This window comes from Mesoplodon bidens, assembly GCF_964165515.1.
Source record: "Mesoplodon bidens genome assembly, chromosome: 8".
Classification (NCBI taxonomy): Eukaryota; Metazoa; Chordata; class Mammalia; order Artiodactyla; family Ziphiidae; genus Mesoplodon; species Mesoplodon bidens.
In genome coordinates this window covers 885,145-903,671 of record NC_138165.1, presented here as the reverse complement: position 1 = coordinate 903,671, position 18,527 = coordinate 885,145, and the positions used below count along the sequence as shown (strand labels likewise).

The following is an 18,527-nucleotide window of genomic DNA, read 5'->3' as shown; positions in this document are numbered from 1 at the left end:
TCAAGAAACACAGGGAGGAATGCTCTGTTGGAGATGGGGGCAGAAATTGGAGTAATGCAGTAGCAGGCCGAAGAATAACTAGGGTTGCTGGCAACCACCAGAAGCTAAAAAGAGGCAAGGAAGGATTCTCTTCTACAGCCTTCAGAGAGGGCATGATCTGGCTGATACCTTGATTTTGGACTTCTGGCCTCCAGAACTATAAGAGAACATATTTGTTATTTTAGGCCATCCACCTTGTAGTACTTTGTTATGGCAGCCCTAGGAAATTAATATAGCCTGTTAAAAACAGTGAATTACACTGATCTTCAAATGCAGAACTAACCTTGCATAGCTGTAACAAATCCTACTTGATCAAGGTGTAAAATTCTACTTAGAAATTGCTGGATTCAATTTGCTAACATTTTGTTAAGAATTTTTACATCTATATTCATTAAGGAATATTGATATGTAGTTTTCTATATTTGTACTCTCCCTGTCTTGTTTCTGTATCAGGAAAATATTGGCTTCATAAAATGAAGTGTTCCCCCCTGTATTTAAAAGAGATTGTGGGAAATTGGTGTTGATTCTTCTTTAAACGTTTGGTAGGGCTTCCCTGGTGGCGCAGTGGTTGAGAGTCCACCTGCCGATGCAGGGGACACAGGTTCATGCCCTGGTCCAGGAAGATCTCACATGCCACGGAGCGGCTAGGCCCGTGAGCCATGGCCGATGAGCCTGTGCGTCCAGAGCCTGTGCTCCGCAACGGGAGAGGCCACAACAGTGAGAAGCCCGCGTACGGCAAAAATAAAAAAACAAAAACGTTTGGTAGAATTTCCCAGTAAAAGTATCTGAGCCTATAGATTCCCATTTGGAAGCTTTTAAATTATGGATTCAACTTATTTAATGGTTATAAGACTATTCAGATTGCCTGTTTCTCACTGAGTTTTGGTAATATGTGGCTTTTAAGGAATTGGTCTAATTCATCCAAGCAGCCGACTTTATGAGCATAAAGTTGTTTGTAGTATTTCCTTATGCTTTTAATGGCTGCACAGTCTAAATAATATCCTGTTTCCTTCTTTTTAAAAATTTTTTATTTCATATTGGAGTACAGTTGACTAACAATGTTGTTTCGGGAGTACAGGAAAGTGATTCAGTTATACATATACATGTATCTATTCTTTTTCAAATTCTTTTCCCATTTAGGTTGCTACAGAATACTAAGCAGACTTGCCTGTGCTATACAGTAGGTACTTGTTGGTTATCTATTTTAAATACAGCAGTGTGTACATGTCAATTCCAAACTCCCAATCTATCCCTCCCCCCGACTCTTCCCTCCTGGTAACAATAAGTTTGTTCTCTAAGTCTGTGAGTCTGTTTCTGTTTTGTAAAGAAGTTCATTTTTATGTTTTTTCCCCCACATATAAGCAATATCATATGATATTTGTTTTTTTCTGTATGATGTACTTCACTTAGTATGATAATCTCCATCCATGTTGCTGCAAATAGCATTATTTCATTCTTTGTAATGGCTGGGTATTATTCTATTGTATATATGTACCACACCTTCTTAATCCATTCCTCTGCTGATGAGCACTATGGTTGCTTCCATGTCTTGGCTATTGTAAATACTGCTACAGTGAACATCAGGGTGCATGTATCCTTTCGAACCATGTTTTTCTCCAATATATGCCCAGGAGTGGGACTGCTGGATCATATGGTACCTCTATTTTCAGTTTTTTAAGGAACCTCCATGCTGTTCTCCACAGTGGCTGTACTAATTCCCACTAACAGTGTAGGAGGATTCCCTTTTCTCCACACCCTTTCCAGCATTTATTGTTTGTAGATTTTTTGACAATGGCCATTCTGACTGGTGTGAGGTGGTATCTCATTGTAGTTCTGATTTGCATTTCTCTAATAATTAGTGAGGTTGAACATATTTTCATGTGCCTCTTGGCCATCTGTATGTCTTCTGTGCTGAAATGCCTATTTAGGTCTTCTGCTCATTTTTTTGATTGGGTTGTTTGTTTTGATGATACTGAGCTGCATGAATTGTTGGTAAATTTTGGAGACTAATCCCTTGTGAGCTGCATCACTTGCAAATATTTTCTCCCATTCTGTGGGTTGTCTTCTTGTTTTGTTTATGGTTTCCTTTGCTGTACAAAGCTTCTGAGTTTAATCAGGTCCCATTTATTTATTTTTGTTTTTATTTCCATTACTCTGGGAGACGGATCAAAAAAGATACTGCTGCAATTTATGTCAGAGTGTTCTGCCTATGTTTTCCTCTAAGAGTTTTACAATGTCTGATCTTACATTTAGGTCTTTAATCCATTTTGAGTTTATTTTTGTGAATGGTGGTAAAGAATATTCTAATTTCATTTTCTGACATGTCGTTGTCCGGTTTTCCAGCACCATTTATTGAAGAGACTGTCTCTCCTCCACTGCCTCCTTTGTCATAGATTAATTGACCACAGGTGCATGGGTTTATTTCTGGGCTTCTTATCCTGTTCCATTGATGTGTATTTCTGTTTTTGTGCCAGTACCATACTGTTGTAATGACTATAGCTTTGTAGTATAGTCTGAAGTCAGGGACCCTGATCCCTCCAGCTCCCTTTTTCTTTCTCAAGACTGCTTTGGCTAATTCGGGGTCTTTTGTGTCTCCATACAAATTTTAAGACTGTAGATTGCCTTGGGTGGTATAGTCATTTTGAGAATATTGATTCTTCCAATCTAAGAACACAGTATATCTTTCCATGTGGTTGGGTCATCTTTGATTTCTTTCATCAGCATCTTAGAGTTTTTGGAGTACAGGTCTTTTGCCTCCTTAGGTAGGTTTATTCCTAGGTATTTTATTCTTTATGATGTGGTGGTAAATGGGATTGTTTCTTTAATTTCTCTTTCTGATCTTTTGTTGTTAGTGTATAGAAATGCAACAGATTTCTGTGTATTAATTTTGTATGCTGTAACTTTACTCAATTCACTGATGAGCTCTAGTAGTTTTCTGGTAGCATCTTTAGGATTTTCTATGTATAATAACATGTCATCTGCAAAAAGTGAGTTTTACTTCTTCTTTTCCAATTTGGATGCCTTTTTTTTTTCCTTCTCTGATTCCTGTGGTTAGGACTTCCACATCTATGTTGAATAAAAGGAGCAAGAGTGGTCATCCTTGTCTTGCTCCTGACCCTCCAGGAAATGCTTTCAGCTTTTCACCATTGAGTATGATGTTAGCTGTAGGTTTGTCATACATGGTCTTTAGTATATTGAGGTATGTTTCCTCTATGCCCACTTTCTGGAGAGTTTTTATCATAAATGGGTGTTGGATTTTGTCAAAAGCTTTTTCTGCACCTATTGAGATGATCATATAGGTTTTATTCTTCAATTATTTGTTAATATGGTGTATCACATGGATTGATTTGCAGATATTGAAAAATCCTTGCACCCTGGGATAAATCCCACTTGATCATGGTGTTATGACCCTTTTAATGTGTTACTGGATTTGGTTTGCTAGTATTTTGTTGAGAATTTTTGCGTCTATGTTCATCAGTGATATTGGCCTGTAACTTTCTTTTTTTGTGGTATCTTTGTCTAGTTTTGGTATCAGGGTGATGGTGGCCTCATAGAATGAGTTTGGGAGTATTCCTTCCTCTGCAATTTTTTGTAACAGTTTCAGAAGGACAGGTGTTAGTTCTTCTCTAAATGTTTGATAGAATTCACCTGTGAAGCCATCTGGTCCTGGACTTTTGTTGCTGGGAGTTTTTTAATCACAGTTTCGATTTCAGTACTTGTGATTCGTATGTTCATATTTTCTATTTTTTCCTGGTTCAGTCTTGGAAGATTGTACCTTTCTAAGGATTTGCCTTTCTTCCAGGTTGTCCATTTTATTGGCATATAGTTGCATGTAGTAGTCTCTTATGATCCTTTGTATTTCTGTGGTGTCAGTTGCAACTTCTCCTTTTTCATTTCTAATCTTACTGATTTGAGCCCTCTCCTTTTTTTTCTTGATGAGTCTGGCTAAAGGTTTATCAATTTTGTTTATCTTTTCAAAGAACCAGCTTTTAGTTTTATTCATCTTCGCTGTTTTCTTCATCTCTCTTTATTTCTGCTCTGATCTTTATGATTTCTTCTAATTTTGGGTTTTGTTTTTCTTTCTCTAGTTGCTTTAGGTATAAGGTTAGATTGTTTATTTGAGATTTTTCTTGTTTCCTGAGCTAAGACTGTATTGCTATAAACTTCCCTCTTAGAACTTTTTTTGATGCATCCCATAGGTTTTGGATCATTGTGTTTTCATTTTCATTTGTCTCTAGGTGTTTTCTGTTTGCCTCTTTGATTTCTTCAGTGACCCATTGGTTGTTTAGTAGCATATTGTTTAGCCTCCACATGCTTGCGGTTTTTGCAGTTTTTTCTTGTAGTTGATTTCTAATCTCATAGCGTTGTGGTTGGAAAAGATGCTTGATATGATTTCAGTTTCTTAAATTTACTGAGGATTGATTTGTGACTCAAGATGTAATCTATCCTGGAGAATGTTCCATGTGCACTTGAGAAGAATATGTATTCTGCTGCTTTTGTATGGAATGCTCTAAAAATATCAATTAAGTCCATCTGGTCTAATGTGTCATTTAAGGCCTGTGTTTCCTTACTGATTTTCTGTCTGGATGATCTGTTCATTTTTGAAAGCAGGGTGTTACAAGTCCTCCAGTATTACTGTGTTACTGTCGATTTCTCCCTTTATAGCTGTTAATATTTGCCTTATATATTGAGGTGCTCCTATGTTGAGTGAATATCTATTTACAACTATTATATCTTCTTAGATTGATCCCTTGATTATTATGTAGTGTCCTTCTTTGTCTCTTGTAATAGTCTTTATTTTAAAGTCTATTTTGTCTGTTATGAATATTGCTACTCCAGCTTTCTCCTGATCTCCATTTGCATGGAATACCTTTTCCCATCTCTTCATTTTCATTCTGTATGTGTCTCTAGATCTGAAGTGGGTCTCTTGTAGACAGCATATATACAGGTCTTGTTTTTGTATCCATTCAGCCAGTCTATGTCTTTTGGTTAGAGCATTTAATCTGTTTACATTTAAGGTAATTATCGATATGTGTGTTCTTATTGCCATTTTGTTAACTATTTTGGATTTGTTATTGCAGGTGGTTTTTCTTCCCTTCCTCTTTGTTCTCTTGTGATTTGATGTTGTGTTTGGATTCCTTTTTTGTGTATCTATTGTAGATTTTCAGTTTGTGGTTACCAAGAGGTTTTGATATAGTAGACTATATATAAATAAGATTATTTTAAGTTGCTGGTCTTTTAATTTCAAATGCATTTCCAACATCCTGCATTTGTGCTCTCCTTTTCTCACCATTTTGCTGGTTTTGATATCATATTGTGTGCAGATGATTTCCTACCTTTACTGTTTGTTTGCCTTTACTGGTGAGCTTTTCCAATTGTAATTTTCTTGTTTCTACAGTATTTTGGTCTTTTCTTTTTCACTTAGAGATGTTCCTTTAGACTTTGTTGCAAAGTTGGTCTGGTGGTGCTGAATTTTCTTAGCTTCTGCTTGTCTGTAAAGCTTTTGATTTCTCTGTCGAATCTGAATGAGAGCCTTGCTGGGTAGATTAATCTTGGTTGTAGGTACTTCCCTTTCCTCACTGTAAATATATCTCACCACTCTCTTCTGGCCTGCAAAGTTTCTGCTAAAAAATCAGTTGATAACTTCATGGGAGTTCCTTTGTATGTTATTTGTTGCTTTTCTGTTGTTGCTTTTAATATTTTTTTCTTTGTCTTTAATTTTTGTCAGTTTGATTACTATGAGTCTCAGTGTGTTCCTCCTTGGGTTTATTCTGCCTGGGATGCTCTGCGCTTCCTGGACTTGGTTGACTGTTTCCTTTCCCATGTTAGAGAATTTTTTAGCTATTATCTCTTCACATATTTTCTCAGGTTCTTTCTCTCTCCTCCTTCTGGGACCCCTATAATGCGAATGTTGGTGCATTTAATGTTGTCCCAGAGGTCTCTCAGACTGTCTTCATTTCTTTTCATTCTTTTTTCTTTATTCTGTTCTGTGGCAGTGATTGATACCATTCTGTCTTGTAGGTCACTTACCCATTTTTCTGCCTCAGTTATTGTGCTATTGATTCCTTCTAGTGTAATTTTCATTTTAGTTATTGTGTTGTTCATCTCTGTTTGTTTGTTCTTTAGTTCTTCTGGGTGTTTGTTAAACATTTCTTGCATCTTCTTGATCTCTGCCTCCATTCTTTTTCCAAGGTCTTGGATCACCTTTGCTATCATTATTTTGAATTCTTTTTCTGGTAGGTTGCCTATCTCTACTTCACTTAGTTGTTCTTCTGGGGTCTTTACCTTGTTCTTTCATCTGGGACATATACCTCTGCCGTTTCATTTTGTCTAATTTTCTGTGATTGTGGTTTCCATTCCACAGGCTGCAGGATTGTAGTTCTTGCTTCTGCTGTCTGCCCTCTGGTGGATGAGGCTAGATTAGGCTTGTACAGGCTTCCTGATGTGAGGGACTGGTTCCTGCCCAGTGGTGGGTGGAGCTGGGTCTTGTTCCTCTGGTGGGCAGGGCCATGCTCAGGAAGACTTTAAGCTGCGTGTCTGCCGAGAGGTGGGGCTGTTTTCTGCCCTGTTGGTCGTTTGGCCTGAGGTGTTACAGCATGGAGCCTACAGGCTGTTGGGTGGGGCTAATGGTGGCCTCTGGGGGGGCTCACGCCAACGAGTACTCCCCAGAACTGCTGCTGCTGGTGTTATTGTCCCTGTAGTGAGCCACGGCCATCCCCCACCTCTGCAGCAGACCCTCCAATACTAGCAGGTAGGTCTGCCTGTCTCTTATGGGGTCACTGCTTTTTACCCCTGGGTCCTGGTGTGCATGGAACCTTGTGTGCGCCCTCCATGACTGGAGTTTCTGTTTCTCCCAGTCCTGTGGAATTTCTGCAATCAAACCCTGCTGGCCTTCAAAGCCAGATTCTCTGGGGGCTCTTCCTTCTGTTGTCAGACTGCCAGGCTGGGAAACCTGATGTGGGGCTCAGAACTTTCCCTCCTATGGGAGAACATCTGTGGTATAACTGTTTTCCAGTTTGTGAATTGCCCACCTGGCGGATATGGGATTTGATTTTATAGCGACTGTGCCCCTCCGACCATCTCACTGTGGCTTCTTCATCTTTGGCTGTAGGCTATCTTTTTCGGTAGGTTCTAGTGCTTTTTGTTGTTGTTGATGGTTGTTCAGCAGTTAGTTGTGGTTTTGGTGTTTTTTTAAGAAGGGTTGAGCTCACATCCTCATACTCTGCCATCTTGAGCTGATCTCTGACAGAGAATATCATGTGTCAAGCATTGTTTGTTGCCATGCTTGCATATGCAGTAAGTGTACGGTTGTTGTCTGCAGATGTTTGCAGTGCTGTCTCTCCTGTTTCCTTCTTCATATTCATGACTTATGTCCTCTCTCTTCTACCTTCTTCAGCCTTGCTAGAGATTTATTGATTTTTCTTTTAAAGAATTCGCTTTTTCATTTTATTATTTTCTGTTTTCAATTTCACTGATTTCTTTTTTCACTATTTTCTTCCTTGTACCTGCTTTGAGTTTATGCTGTTCTTCTTTTTCTAATTTTTTGATGTAGAAACTGTGTTTGAGATATTTCCTCCTCTATTTTGATATAAACATTTAGTGCTATAGATTTTCCTGTTGGCACTGCTTTAGTTGCCTTCTACATATTTTGGTATGTTGTTCTTTTATTTTTATTCAGTTTTAAGTATTTTTAAAAACTTCCCTTTAGACTTCCTCTTTGACCCATTATTTAGAAGTGTGTTGCTTAATCCATGGCTTGGAGGTTTTATCTGTCACTGGTTTCTAGTTTGATTCCATTATGGTCAATGAAGATACTTTATATTTTTCTATATGATTTCAATTCTCCCTAATTCATTGAGGTTTATGATCCTAAATATGGTCTGTCTTTATATGTTCTGTGTGCACTTGAGAGAATATGTATTCTGCTGCAGTTCAAGTGTCCTATAATGTCTACTAGATGTTGGTTCGTGGTGTTCACTTCTTGTATATCCTTGCTGATTTTCTGTCAAGTACTTCTATCAACTGCCGAGAAGAGGGTGTTGAAGGTCTAACTATGACTGCACGTTTGCCTACTACTCCTTTCAGCTGTTTTTGCTTCATATATTCTGAAGCTCTTGATCTTTGTTGCCTATATATTTTTAATCAGTATGTAATGCCTTTTTTCATTTCTAGTAATTTTCTTTCCTCTGAAGTCTACTTTTATTTGATATTACTATAACTACTCTTGTTTTTGGATTAGTTTTTGCATTGTACATATTTTTCCACCCTTTTACTGTCACTCTACTGACACACTGTATCTGAAGTTTCTTACAGACATAATATAGTTGGATCTTTTTTATCCTCTCTGCCCATCTGTGTTTTAATTGGTACTTTCAGACTATTTACATTTAAGGTAATTACTGATATGTAAGGCTAAGCCTGCCATGTTATTATTTGTTTTCTGTTTGTTTTCTGGGCTTCTTATTCTCCTATTTCTCTTTTCTTTCCTCCCTGTGAATTACCTGTTTTTATTTTATTTATTTATTTTTTTTTGCGGTACGCGGGCCTCTCACTGCTGTGGCCTCTCCCGTTGCGGAGCACAGGCTCCGGACGTGCAGGCTCAGCGGCCATAGCTCACAGGCCAAGCCGCTCCGCAGCATGTGGGATCTTCCCGGACCGGGGCACAAACCCGTGTCCCCTGCATCGGCAGGCAGACTCTCAACCACTGCACCACCAGGGAAGCCCCTTACCTGTTTTTAGTACTCCATCTTTATTTCTTTGTAGGAATATGACTTTAAAGCTTAGGCAAAACAGTTCAATTAAAGTTTAATAGTCCAGAGACTTGGCACAAGGTGATTAATATGTACATATCCAAACAGAAGATTTAGGAATCATCAGTATTTTCAGCTGTCAAATAACCTTTCCTGAGATAGCTTTTGAAGAGTGAGTTCCAATGAGCAATAAGAATCTTTTATGGCTTAAAATGTTACCAGGGAAAACTGTAAATATTTTCCTGCTACGATATGGAATTCCTGTGGTGTGAAGAAATGTTTGGTGGCTCATATCCTGCTTCCACCAAAGGTCAACATTCTCTGATTTCTCTTTCGAAATCTCACCCTCTTTTCAATCCTCAGGGTGTACTTGTGAGGAAGAAAAGCTGGGCAGTGCAGCCACCTCTGTACTTCCATTCAGATAGTGAACTGTCAGGACCTTCACTCCTGCTGATAGGCATTAGTCAGTACCATCCAAATCAGACTCATCTTGAGGTTTCAAGGAAGCTTCCAAGTAAAGTTTATTTGAGGGAATGGGAAATATGACCAATTCTCTGAAAACTTACGCTTCTCTGTGCAATGATTATATTTGAGATTAATGACACAAAGTCTATCCATAGAAATATTTGAAGATGTTTGCAAAGTACTATCAGCCATTTTTATTATAAGTGGGTTTATGAGAATGTTATTCTCAAGTTCAAAACCACAAAAACATTCACTGAGTGCTTGCACTGGACCATTCCAAGAGCTTCACATATGTTGAACAAAAGGTCTTTTGGAAAATACACTTCCTGGAGCTTATCACACATGTATATCTGAGCATCCTGGAACTACTGTGGACCATGTCCAATAACAGTCTAGTATAGCTCTCCCTCAACTACTCTGAGGGCTAAAGAGGTCATCTGTGACCACTTGGGGAGATGGCAACACGTTGTCATTTATTCATTAGACTGTGTTTCCAGTAAAGTACACATAAGCTTTCTGAGGGAAAGGATAATTTTCCAAATTTTATGCTCAACTGTATATTCTATCTAAGTTAAACAATAAAGTCTTGAGATTTTATAACAAAAACTTATGGTTCTTTTTGAAACTGGGAAACTGTGATTCTCTTTTTCTATTCTACTGTGATTTCAATATAGCTGAGTGAAAAACCCATTGCAAGTGTTAACACCAAACCTTTCTGGGGAAACTGACCTTTGACACGGACGTCACTGTACCGCTGAAAGTGGTGGTATGCAGCTTTCCAGGGGTTCCGATAGTGACGGAGCAAAGTAATGGGAGGTCTTGGACGCACTGGGACATACCTCACACCTTCTTCATCTATTCAAGAGAAGAAAAAGAAGACATTAAAAAGCTTACTATCTATTTGCAACAATCTTCCTGGTATAATTCCTGCAGGTGAGCCGTAAGTGAAATCTGGCTACGGAAACAGCCGCAGGGATGGACCCCTGACTTAAGTGGGAAGCTTCTCGTGACAAAATTTAGCTCAAGTGAGCATTACCGATATACTCCTTGGGAGGAGACTTGCGCTTCTCTGCCTTCACCAGAAGACTCTTGGCAGTGGACTTCTCATCATCAGTGCTGTTTGTCTCCATCATATCCCCTTCTTCTGTTGAAATCACGTGCTGCTGCTTCCGAGGCTTTTTCCTTGGCGAAGCACCGGGTGGTAGGTCACTTGTAGGCATGGACAGGTTGTTAGCCAGCAATGCAAGAGACGGAGACACACTGTTGGTAGCCAGGGGGGGAACTGCTGTCATAGGAAAAAGGGTGCACACATGCATGAGAGCCCAAACACAGTGGAAAGTGTCACCTGATTTCCATCAATGAGAAAGATGAGGAAGACAGGAAAGAGAGCTAACATTTACGGGGTCTTCCGACGTGCCCAGCACCATACGAAGCACTCCAACTGTGGCAGAGGCTGCCAACTGCTTTCTAATGCCTTACCTCTTCACCTCCCTTAGCACAAGCACCCCTCACTTTGAAATGGGCACACTGTCACTTGGCTGGAAGACCATATTTACTAGTCTCCCTTACAGGTCATTGTGGCCTTTTGAAATGAAAATACAAGCGCTCTGTAGCACTTTTAAGAAATTTCCTTAAAAGAAAGAAGGCATGACCCACTCCTCGTCTTCTTCCTGTGACCCTGGAACTCAGATGGGATGGCTGGAGTTCCAGCAGCTATCTTGAATCAAGAGCATGAGGGTCAAATGCTAGGGGTGATAGGAGCCTGGATCCCTAATGATTTTATGGAGTCCACATACCATGCGTGGACTGTCTGCCTCAGGATTCGCTTCAAGGGAGACAATAAAACCTTCCATGTTCAAGCCACTGTTTTTCAAGCCTTTGAGCATTGATTTCTAGGAGATAACCCATTAACTCATATAATCTTAAAAGTAATCTGAGTAAGTAGGCATTATATTATATGCCCCAATTTAAAGATGAGAAAATGTGGCACAAATCACACAAGTAGGAAGCGGGACAGCTGGGAGCTGACAGAGGCAGCCTGGCTGCGGAGCCTGGACTATGTAACTATCACAGTCCACTGCCCCCAGATAAGCAGCATTCTTAGTACAATGTTAACATCATTTGTTTGGGCTTGTATGGATCATGTATCTGTGGACGTGCAAGTCATGAGAAAACTTCACCTCAACTCTTCTATACCATATATCCTTGGCCTATCCTTTCCCTCCACCCTTCCTCAGCCACCCACTCCCAACAGTCATACCCTTCACTCTGTCACCACATCTCAATTTCTAGCATCTGACTTTCCAGCCCAAAGACAGACCAACTATCTTTCTAGGTCACTTCCCTTAGTAACTTGCCTCCAACAATTCCTAGACCCTACTAGGAACAATTATCCATTAATCATACCACTTATTTGCTGTCATTCATCCCTGCAATGTCCACTCTCTCCTCTCACTGGGTTTTAATTCTCCCATCAATTTTATTCACCTTATTCATTTATTGTCCTTTCTTTTGCTTCACTGTACTCACTGAGCAAAAAGCACAACAGGTTAAATCCAACTCTCCAACTAGTTTGCACCTGTGCAGCTGAGTGTAGCCAGAGAAAAAAACACACAGCAACAGGCACAGGTGTCCTGTTAGCACGCTTGCTGACCTCGAGCAGGCCCTTGCTGCTGGACGATCCTCCCGCATCTCCCAAGTCCATTCACCCTCAACACCTCCTATAGCACCCTTACCCTCAGCTATGACCCTGCTTTCTATCTTACTGGAAAATATAGAAATAATCAGAAGGAAATGTCCATAATTCCCACCAGCTATACCCACTTACATGCATTGTGACCAGGCAGTTCCTTTCTCTCTGTGACTTCAGCAGACACAGATTCCTTCACATACACAATAGGTCCCACCCACGCTCACCTCCTCAGACTTCGCTCCAGGAATTCATCTCTTTTTCCTGTATCATCACTTTTTTCCCCCTACTGGATCACTCCCATTAACATACAAAACTCATTTGTCCTGTCTTAAAAATAACTTCCTCTTGGCATCATTTCTCTTCAGATATGGCCCTTCTTTTTTCTAGCGCTTTGTAACAAACTTCTCAAGTGTTGTTTATACTCACTGTCTCTCAGTTATTTCCCAGCTTCCTCTTGAACCCACTCCCCGTCATGCTGTGGCCAATATCATTACGTGGAAACCGCTCTTCTCAAGATCTGCATGACCTTCATACTGCTAAAGCCAATGGTCCTGCTCAGTCTTATGTTACGTGATCTCTCATCAGTCATGATCCTTGTCCTGGCTTTCTAGGACATCGTACTCCACGCTTTACCCCTATCACTCTGGCCCCTCCACTTGGTCTCCTTTGCTAGCTTCAGCCTCCTCTCCCTCCTCAAAATGGTGCAGTGCCCCAGGGCTCCCTTCACAACTGCTTCTGTTTTTTATCGTGCTCATTCCTCAGATGATCTTATCCACTGAGGTCTAACTTATAAGATTAAAAACTAAGTCCTAATCTCTCCCTACACAATGGAGACCCCCTGCACCCTCCCCGACCTCAGCTGCCAGCAACTCTATGCTTCCATACACTAAGCCCAAAAACTTTATAGTTGCCTGATGCCGTTCCTCACACACAACATTCCATCTTAATAAAGAAATCCTCTCAGTTCTACTTCAATAATATATCTCGACTCTCACCCCTTCATACTACTGGTACTGCTACTACCCTGGCTGAAACCTTCACTGGTCCCTGCAATTAATGCAGCAGCCTCTAAACACATCTCCCTAATTCCACCCTTGTTCCCAGTCTTTTTCCCACAGAGCAGCCAGAGTGGTCTGCTAAAAACGGAAGTGAGCTCAAGTCTCTCTTCTGCTCGGAACCCTCTAATAGCTCCCACCTCCCTCAGCAAAGCCAAAGGCCTTACAGTGGCCCACAGGCTCTCAGAGTCTTGACCCTGTTCCTCTGACCTTGTCTATCCCGCTCCCCTCATTTACTGAGCTCCATCTACTGTTGCCTCCACTATTCTTTGAGCACACCAGGCTTTTACATTTACCTCTCTCTTGGTCTGAAATGATCTTTTTCCAGATAGCCTCACGGCCAGCATTTCATCTCTTTAATGTCTCTGCTCAAAGATCATTTCCTCAGTAAGGCCTTTCCTTTAAAATATTCTTAAAAATCACAGCTCCAGCCCTAACTTTCCCTTATATTTTGTCTCTACTTCATTTTACCGTCTGTCGCCCTTGCTAGAAGGTAAGCTCCAAGAGGATGGAGTTGTGCTTGTTTTGTACAAGATTGTATCATCAGTGCCTGGTGAAGAGCCCTACAGGACAAAGGCCGGTGCAGAGCCCTGCAGTGTGAGGAAGGACTACTGCCAACTTCCTAGTACCGAGAGGTTAAGAGGAAGTATCCAGAACGCTGAAAGACCAGATGAACAGCAAAAGTGAGACCATTTCCTTTCCCCTCCAGGGTTATCCACAGTACCTTTCAATGGAAGTGCTGAGGCTAAATATGGGTGCCATAGAAGGATATTTCCTGGCATAATAAAATGAAAATAAATAAGCAAATAAATACACAGCAGGCTTAAAAACCGTAAACACAGCATGACCACACCTCATAACTGAACAGACGGCATGGGAGATGGGGGCCTTCATGCCGAAATGGAAAGAGGGTAATACTGGGTAACTATGGCACAAACTGACTTGTTTTCCACTTTAGCTTTGTCTGTATTTTATAAATTTCATACAGATTCCACGTTAAGTTATTAAAGTAACAGAAAACCAAACAAACAAAAAGAAAACCTTTAAAGTGACCTGCCTTTTACAAACTAGAAGTTTAGAGTTGAGAAGAGGGAGGGGGTAATGGTAGTTTTGAGATTTTACTAATCACAAATAAATTTATCAAGAGACTACTTTCTACAACACAAATCTTACTTTACCGCATACACAAGGCAACAAAAATTGGCAGGGAAAACACTGTAAACTAATCAGCACTTAGCTATGATTGTATTGTGAACCCCTTTTACATGGCAATATTTTCTTAATGAATACAAGAAGCTATGTTCAAAGATATTCTTGGGGAAATAATCTTTTTCAAGATTTTGGTGAGAAAATTAACTACAAAAGGGTAGCAATATGGTTTTAGTTTTCAAAAGGAGCGTAATGTTTTCTTCTATTTATTAATAACTAATGAAATACAAATTTCAAAAGGGCATCAAGGCATCAGGCTTCCTGGCTGAGGGTCACACAAGAGTTTGGACTCTGAGGAGAGTTAGGAAAAGGGGAAGAAGCAACTGCCAGCAAAGAGCATACTGTGAATGAACTTACCAGAAACTGGCCTCATGATGTCCACTGGTTCCACTTCTTCTTTAACTTTTATCTCAGGTACAGGAGGGCCCAAAACGGAGGAGAGACTGCTGCCCACAGCCACTGGCGGTGGAGGGGCAGTGGCAATGGTGGTGATGGGTGGAGTGACGGGAACTGCTCCAGGAATGGTTGGAAGGGCAACCGCTGGTTGTGACGGGGGGCTAGCTGCTGCAATCAGAGTTGGAATGGCTGGTGGAGGCTGCTGAGCGGTGGGTGGGACTGCAACGGTGGGCTGATCATTATTTTGATTGGACATGGTCTCCATAGACACAGTGACTGGAGTGGCCATCGATACGTGGATCTCTGACTTGGGTTTGGCACTGAAACACAAAAGCAAAGATGATGTAGCAAACACAGAAAATTGCCTTAACCTGCATCATCTCAGAAGGTGAATATTTGTCCAATTCTTTTTGTACAACACACAGCACAACTAAAACTCCATTCCTTGATTTTAAAAGTTGAACTTTAGGGTAACTTTTAAAGGGCATTCAAGTTTCAGAACCATCCCCATCGTTTTTATAGGCAGTAATAAAATTAATTTAGAAAACAAAGAACATTTTAAAGAAATCAAAGTCACATCACTGAAAGACAACCAATTTTTATTACATTAGTGTATTTTTCCCTCCAAGAATTCATTACTGCATATGTTGCCTTAGGAGGTTTTTTTTTTTTAATAACAACTATACTCACACTTCACATGTCATTTGTAAACCTACTTCTTATAAAACAGGAAACTCATGCACATGGAAAAGATCGAAAAGAATACAAATTGAGAATAACTTCCCTCCACTTCGAACACCCAGCCCTCTACCCAGGGTCACCACAACATTCCAGTATGTTTTACCAGAAATACTCCAGACATCTAAAGTAACTACAAATACAGTCTTAAAAAATGTATATTCTATTTTTTTCAGTTTTATAAGAAGTCATCGATGTCATTACAAATTCTTCTCAAACATTTTTTTAAGTAAAATATTTCATTTGAGAGCTGTAAAGCTTTACTGATTTATATTACTACTGCTGAAAATTCAGAATATCAAAAGCAACACAAGACAATACCCCTCAAGTTCAAGGCCCCAAGCAACAGGACTTATATAGGCAAAAAATTCAATATTGACCAAAACCTCACACCATATACAAAAATGAACTAAACAAGGATCATAAATCTAAACGTAAAAATGTAAAACTATAAAACTTTTATGACTGGAGTCCTTAGACATGATACCAAAAGCACAAAAAATTGATAAATCGGGCTTCATCAAAATTAAAAACTTTTGCTTTGCTAAAGACCATTTCAAGAGATTGTAAAGACAAGGCAGAGACTGAAAAATATATCTGCAAAGCACATACTGCGTATATCTGAGAATATTATGCTAAGTAAAATAAGCCAATCACAAATATACAGTCGGCCCTCTATACCCACAGGCTCCACATCTGCAGATTCAACGAGCAGTGAATGGAAAATATTTAGGGACAAAAAAATTCCAGAAAGTTCCAAAAAGCAAAACTTGAACCTGGTGCATACTGGCTACTATTTACACAGCATTTACATTGTATTAGGTTTATAAGTAATCTGGAGATGTGTAGGTTACATGAAAATACTATGCCATTTTATATAAGGGACTTGAACTTCCATGATTTTGATATATGCAGGGGCGCAGGTCATGGAACCAATGCTCCGAGAGGGTACCGAGGGGTGACTGTACTGTAGGACTCCATTTATATGCGCTACCTAGAGTAGTCAAATTCACTGAAAAAGAAAGCAGAATGGTGGTTTCCAGGGGTTGAAATGAGAGACAATGGGGAGTTGCTGTAAAACGGGTATACAGCTGCAGTTTTGCAAGAAGAAAAATATCTGGAGACTGGTTGCACAGCACTAGGAACATGCTTAATACCGCTGAAATATACACTTAAGATGGTTAAAAAAACAAAACACATATCTAAAAAAGGAGTTATAGGGCCTCCCTGGTGGCGCAGTGGTTGAGAGTCCGCCTGCCGATGCAGGGGATACGGGTTCGTGCCCCGGTCTGGGAGGATCCCATATGCCGCGGAGCGGCTGGGCCCGTGAGCCATGGCCGCTGGGCCTGCGCATCCGGAGCCTGTGCTCCGCAACGGGAGAGGCCACAACAGTGAGAGGCCCGCATACCGCAAAAAGAAAAAAAAAAAAAAAAAAAAAAAAGGAGTTATATTTAGGAAATATAAAGAAGCCTGTAAACTCAACACTAAGAAAACAAATAACCCCATTAAAAATGGGCACAACCCATGAATAATGAACAATTTGCTAAAGAAAATATTCAGAAGGCTAATAATAAGCACACAAGAAATGTTCAACACTATTAGCTATTAGAGACATGCAAAGAAAGCTTCGATGATACATGACCACACACATACCAGAATGGTGAAAATATAATACCCTATGATACCAAGTGCAGGAAAGAATGTGGAGCAACTATTTCTACAAAAAACCTTCTAGGGCTTCCCTGGTGGCGCAGAGGGTGAGAATCTGCCTGCCAGTGCAGGGGACATGGGTTCGAGCCCTGGGCCGGGAAGATCCCACATGCCACGGAGCAACTAAGCCCGTGTGCCACAACTACTGAGCCTGTGCTCTAGAACCTACGAACCACAGCAACTGAGCCCACATGCCACAACTACTGAAGCCCGTGTGCCTAGAGCCCGGGCTCCACAACCAGAGAAGCCATCGCAATGAGAAGCCTCCGCACCGCAACGAAGAGCAGCCCCCGCTCATCGCAGCTAGAGAAAGCCTGCACGCAGCAATGAAGACCCAACACAGCCAAAAATAAATAAATAAATAAATAATTTAAAAAACCAAAAACCAAACAAACAAAAACCTGCTAACACTAATAAATGAGTTTAGCAAGGTTGTATAATAAAAGGATCTCCTATGTTGCAGGTATGAATTTTAAATGGTCCAGTTACCCTGGAAAACAGTTTGGAGGTTTCTTATAAAACTAAAAATATACATGTACAATGCAACTCAGCAACTGCACTCTTGGGATTTTTATCCTACAGAAATGAAAATGGGTGGAAAATGTGTGTCTACCCAGAGCACTGTACATGAATGTTTACAGCAGCTTTATTTGTAATAGCCCCAAACTAGAAACAACCCCAATGTACTTCAATGAGTGAACAGATAAACAGATTGTGCTACATCCATATGATAAAACAGTGCTCAACCAAAACAGAACTACTACAATGCTACAACTTGGATGACTCTCAAAAGTACTATGCCAAGTGAAAATAAGCTATATAATTATATATATAATTATGCAATCCCATTTACATAAAACTCTCAAAATGACAAAATTATAGTGATGAAGAACAGCTGAATGGCAAGGAGTTAGGGTTGGGGGAAGGGTGTGACTGTAAATGAGGGAATGTCTTTGTTGCAATGAAACATTCCATATTCTGATTATAACAGTGGTTATACAAATCTATTCATGTGATAAAATTTCAAAGTAGTATACACCAAAGGAAAAAAAGTACATTATAAAAATTGGTGATATTCTAATGAGGTCTGTAGTTAAGTCAACAGTATTGTACCAATGCCAGTCTTTTCATTTAAAAAATGTACTAGAGTCATGTAAGATGTAATGATTTGGGGAAGCTGGAAGAAGGGTACATGGGAAATTTCTGTACTACTTTTGCAACTTTTTGTGAGTCTTAAATTATTTCAAGATAAGCATTTAAAAAAATAAGGGTGGTGTAGACGTTAAGGATTATTCTGGAATTAAAGACAATTAAAAGATAAAATAGGGCTTCCCTGGTGGCACAGTGGTTAAGAATCCGCCTGCCAATGCAGGAGACACGGGTTCGAGTCCTGGTCTGGAAGATCCCACATGTTGCAGAGCAACTAAGCCTGTGCGCCACAACTGTTGAGCCTGCGCTCTAGAGCCCGTGAGC

The 18,527-nt window shown here is 40.1% G+C and overlaps 1 protein-coding gene across 6 annotated transcripts in view; it reads right to left on the bottom strand.

Annotated features, from left to right (window-relative positions):
• The window catches only part of SAP130 (Sin3A associated protein 130), a 75,736-nt gene that overhangs the window by 11,167 nt on the left and 46,042 nt on the right, over window positions 1-18,527 (bottom strand). For 5 of the 6 annotated variants that reach the window (XM_081242524.1, XM_081242525.1, XM_081242528.1 and 2 more), the window contains 3 exons: window positions 14,568-14,926; window positions 10,291-10,539; window positions 9,984-10,109 (listed from right to left, as the gene is read on the bottom strand). In XM_081242524.1, coding sequence (XP_081098650.1) covers window positions 9,984-10,109; window positions 10,291-10,539; window positions 14,568-14,926 — 734 coding nt within the window. The remainder of the gene's footprint in view (window positions 1-9,983; window positions 10,110-10,290; window positions 10,540-14,567; window positions 14,927-18,527) is intronic. The other variant, XM_081242526.1, reaches the window with a different exon arrangement.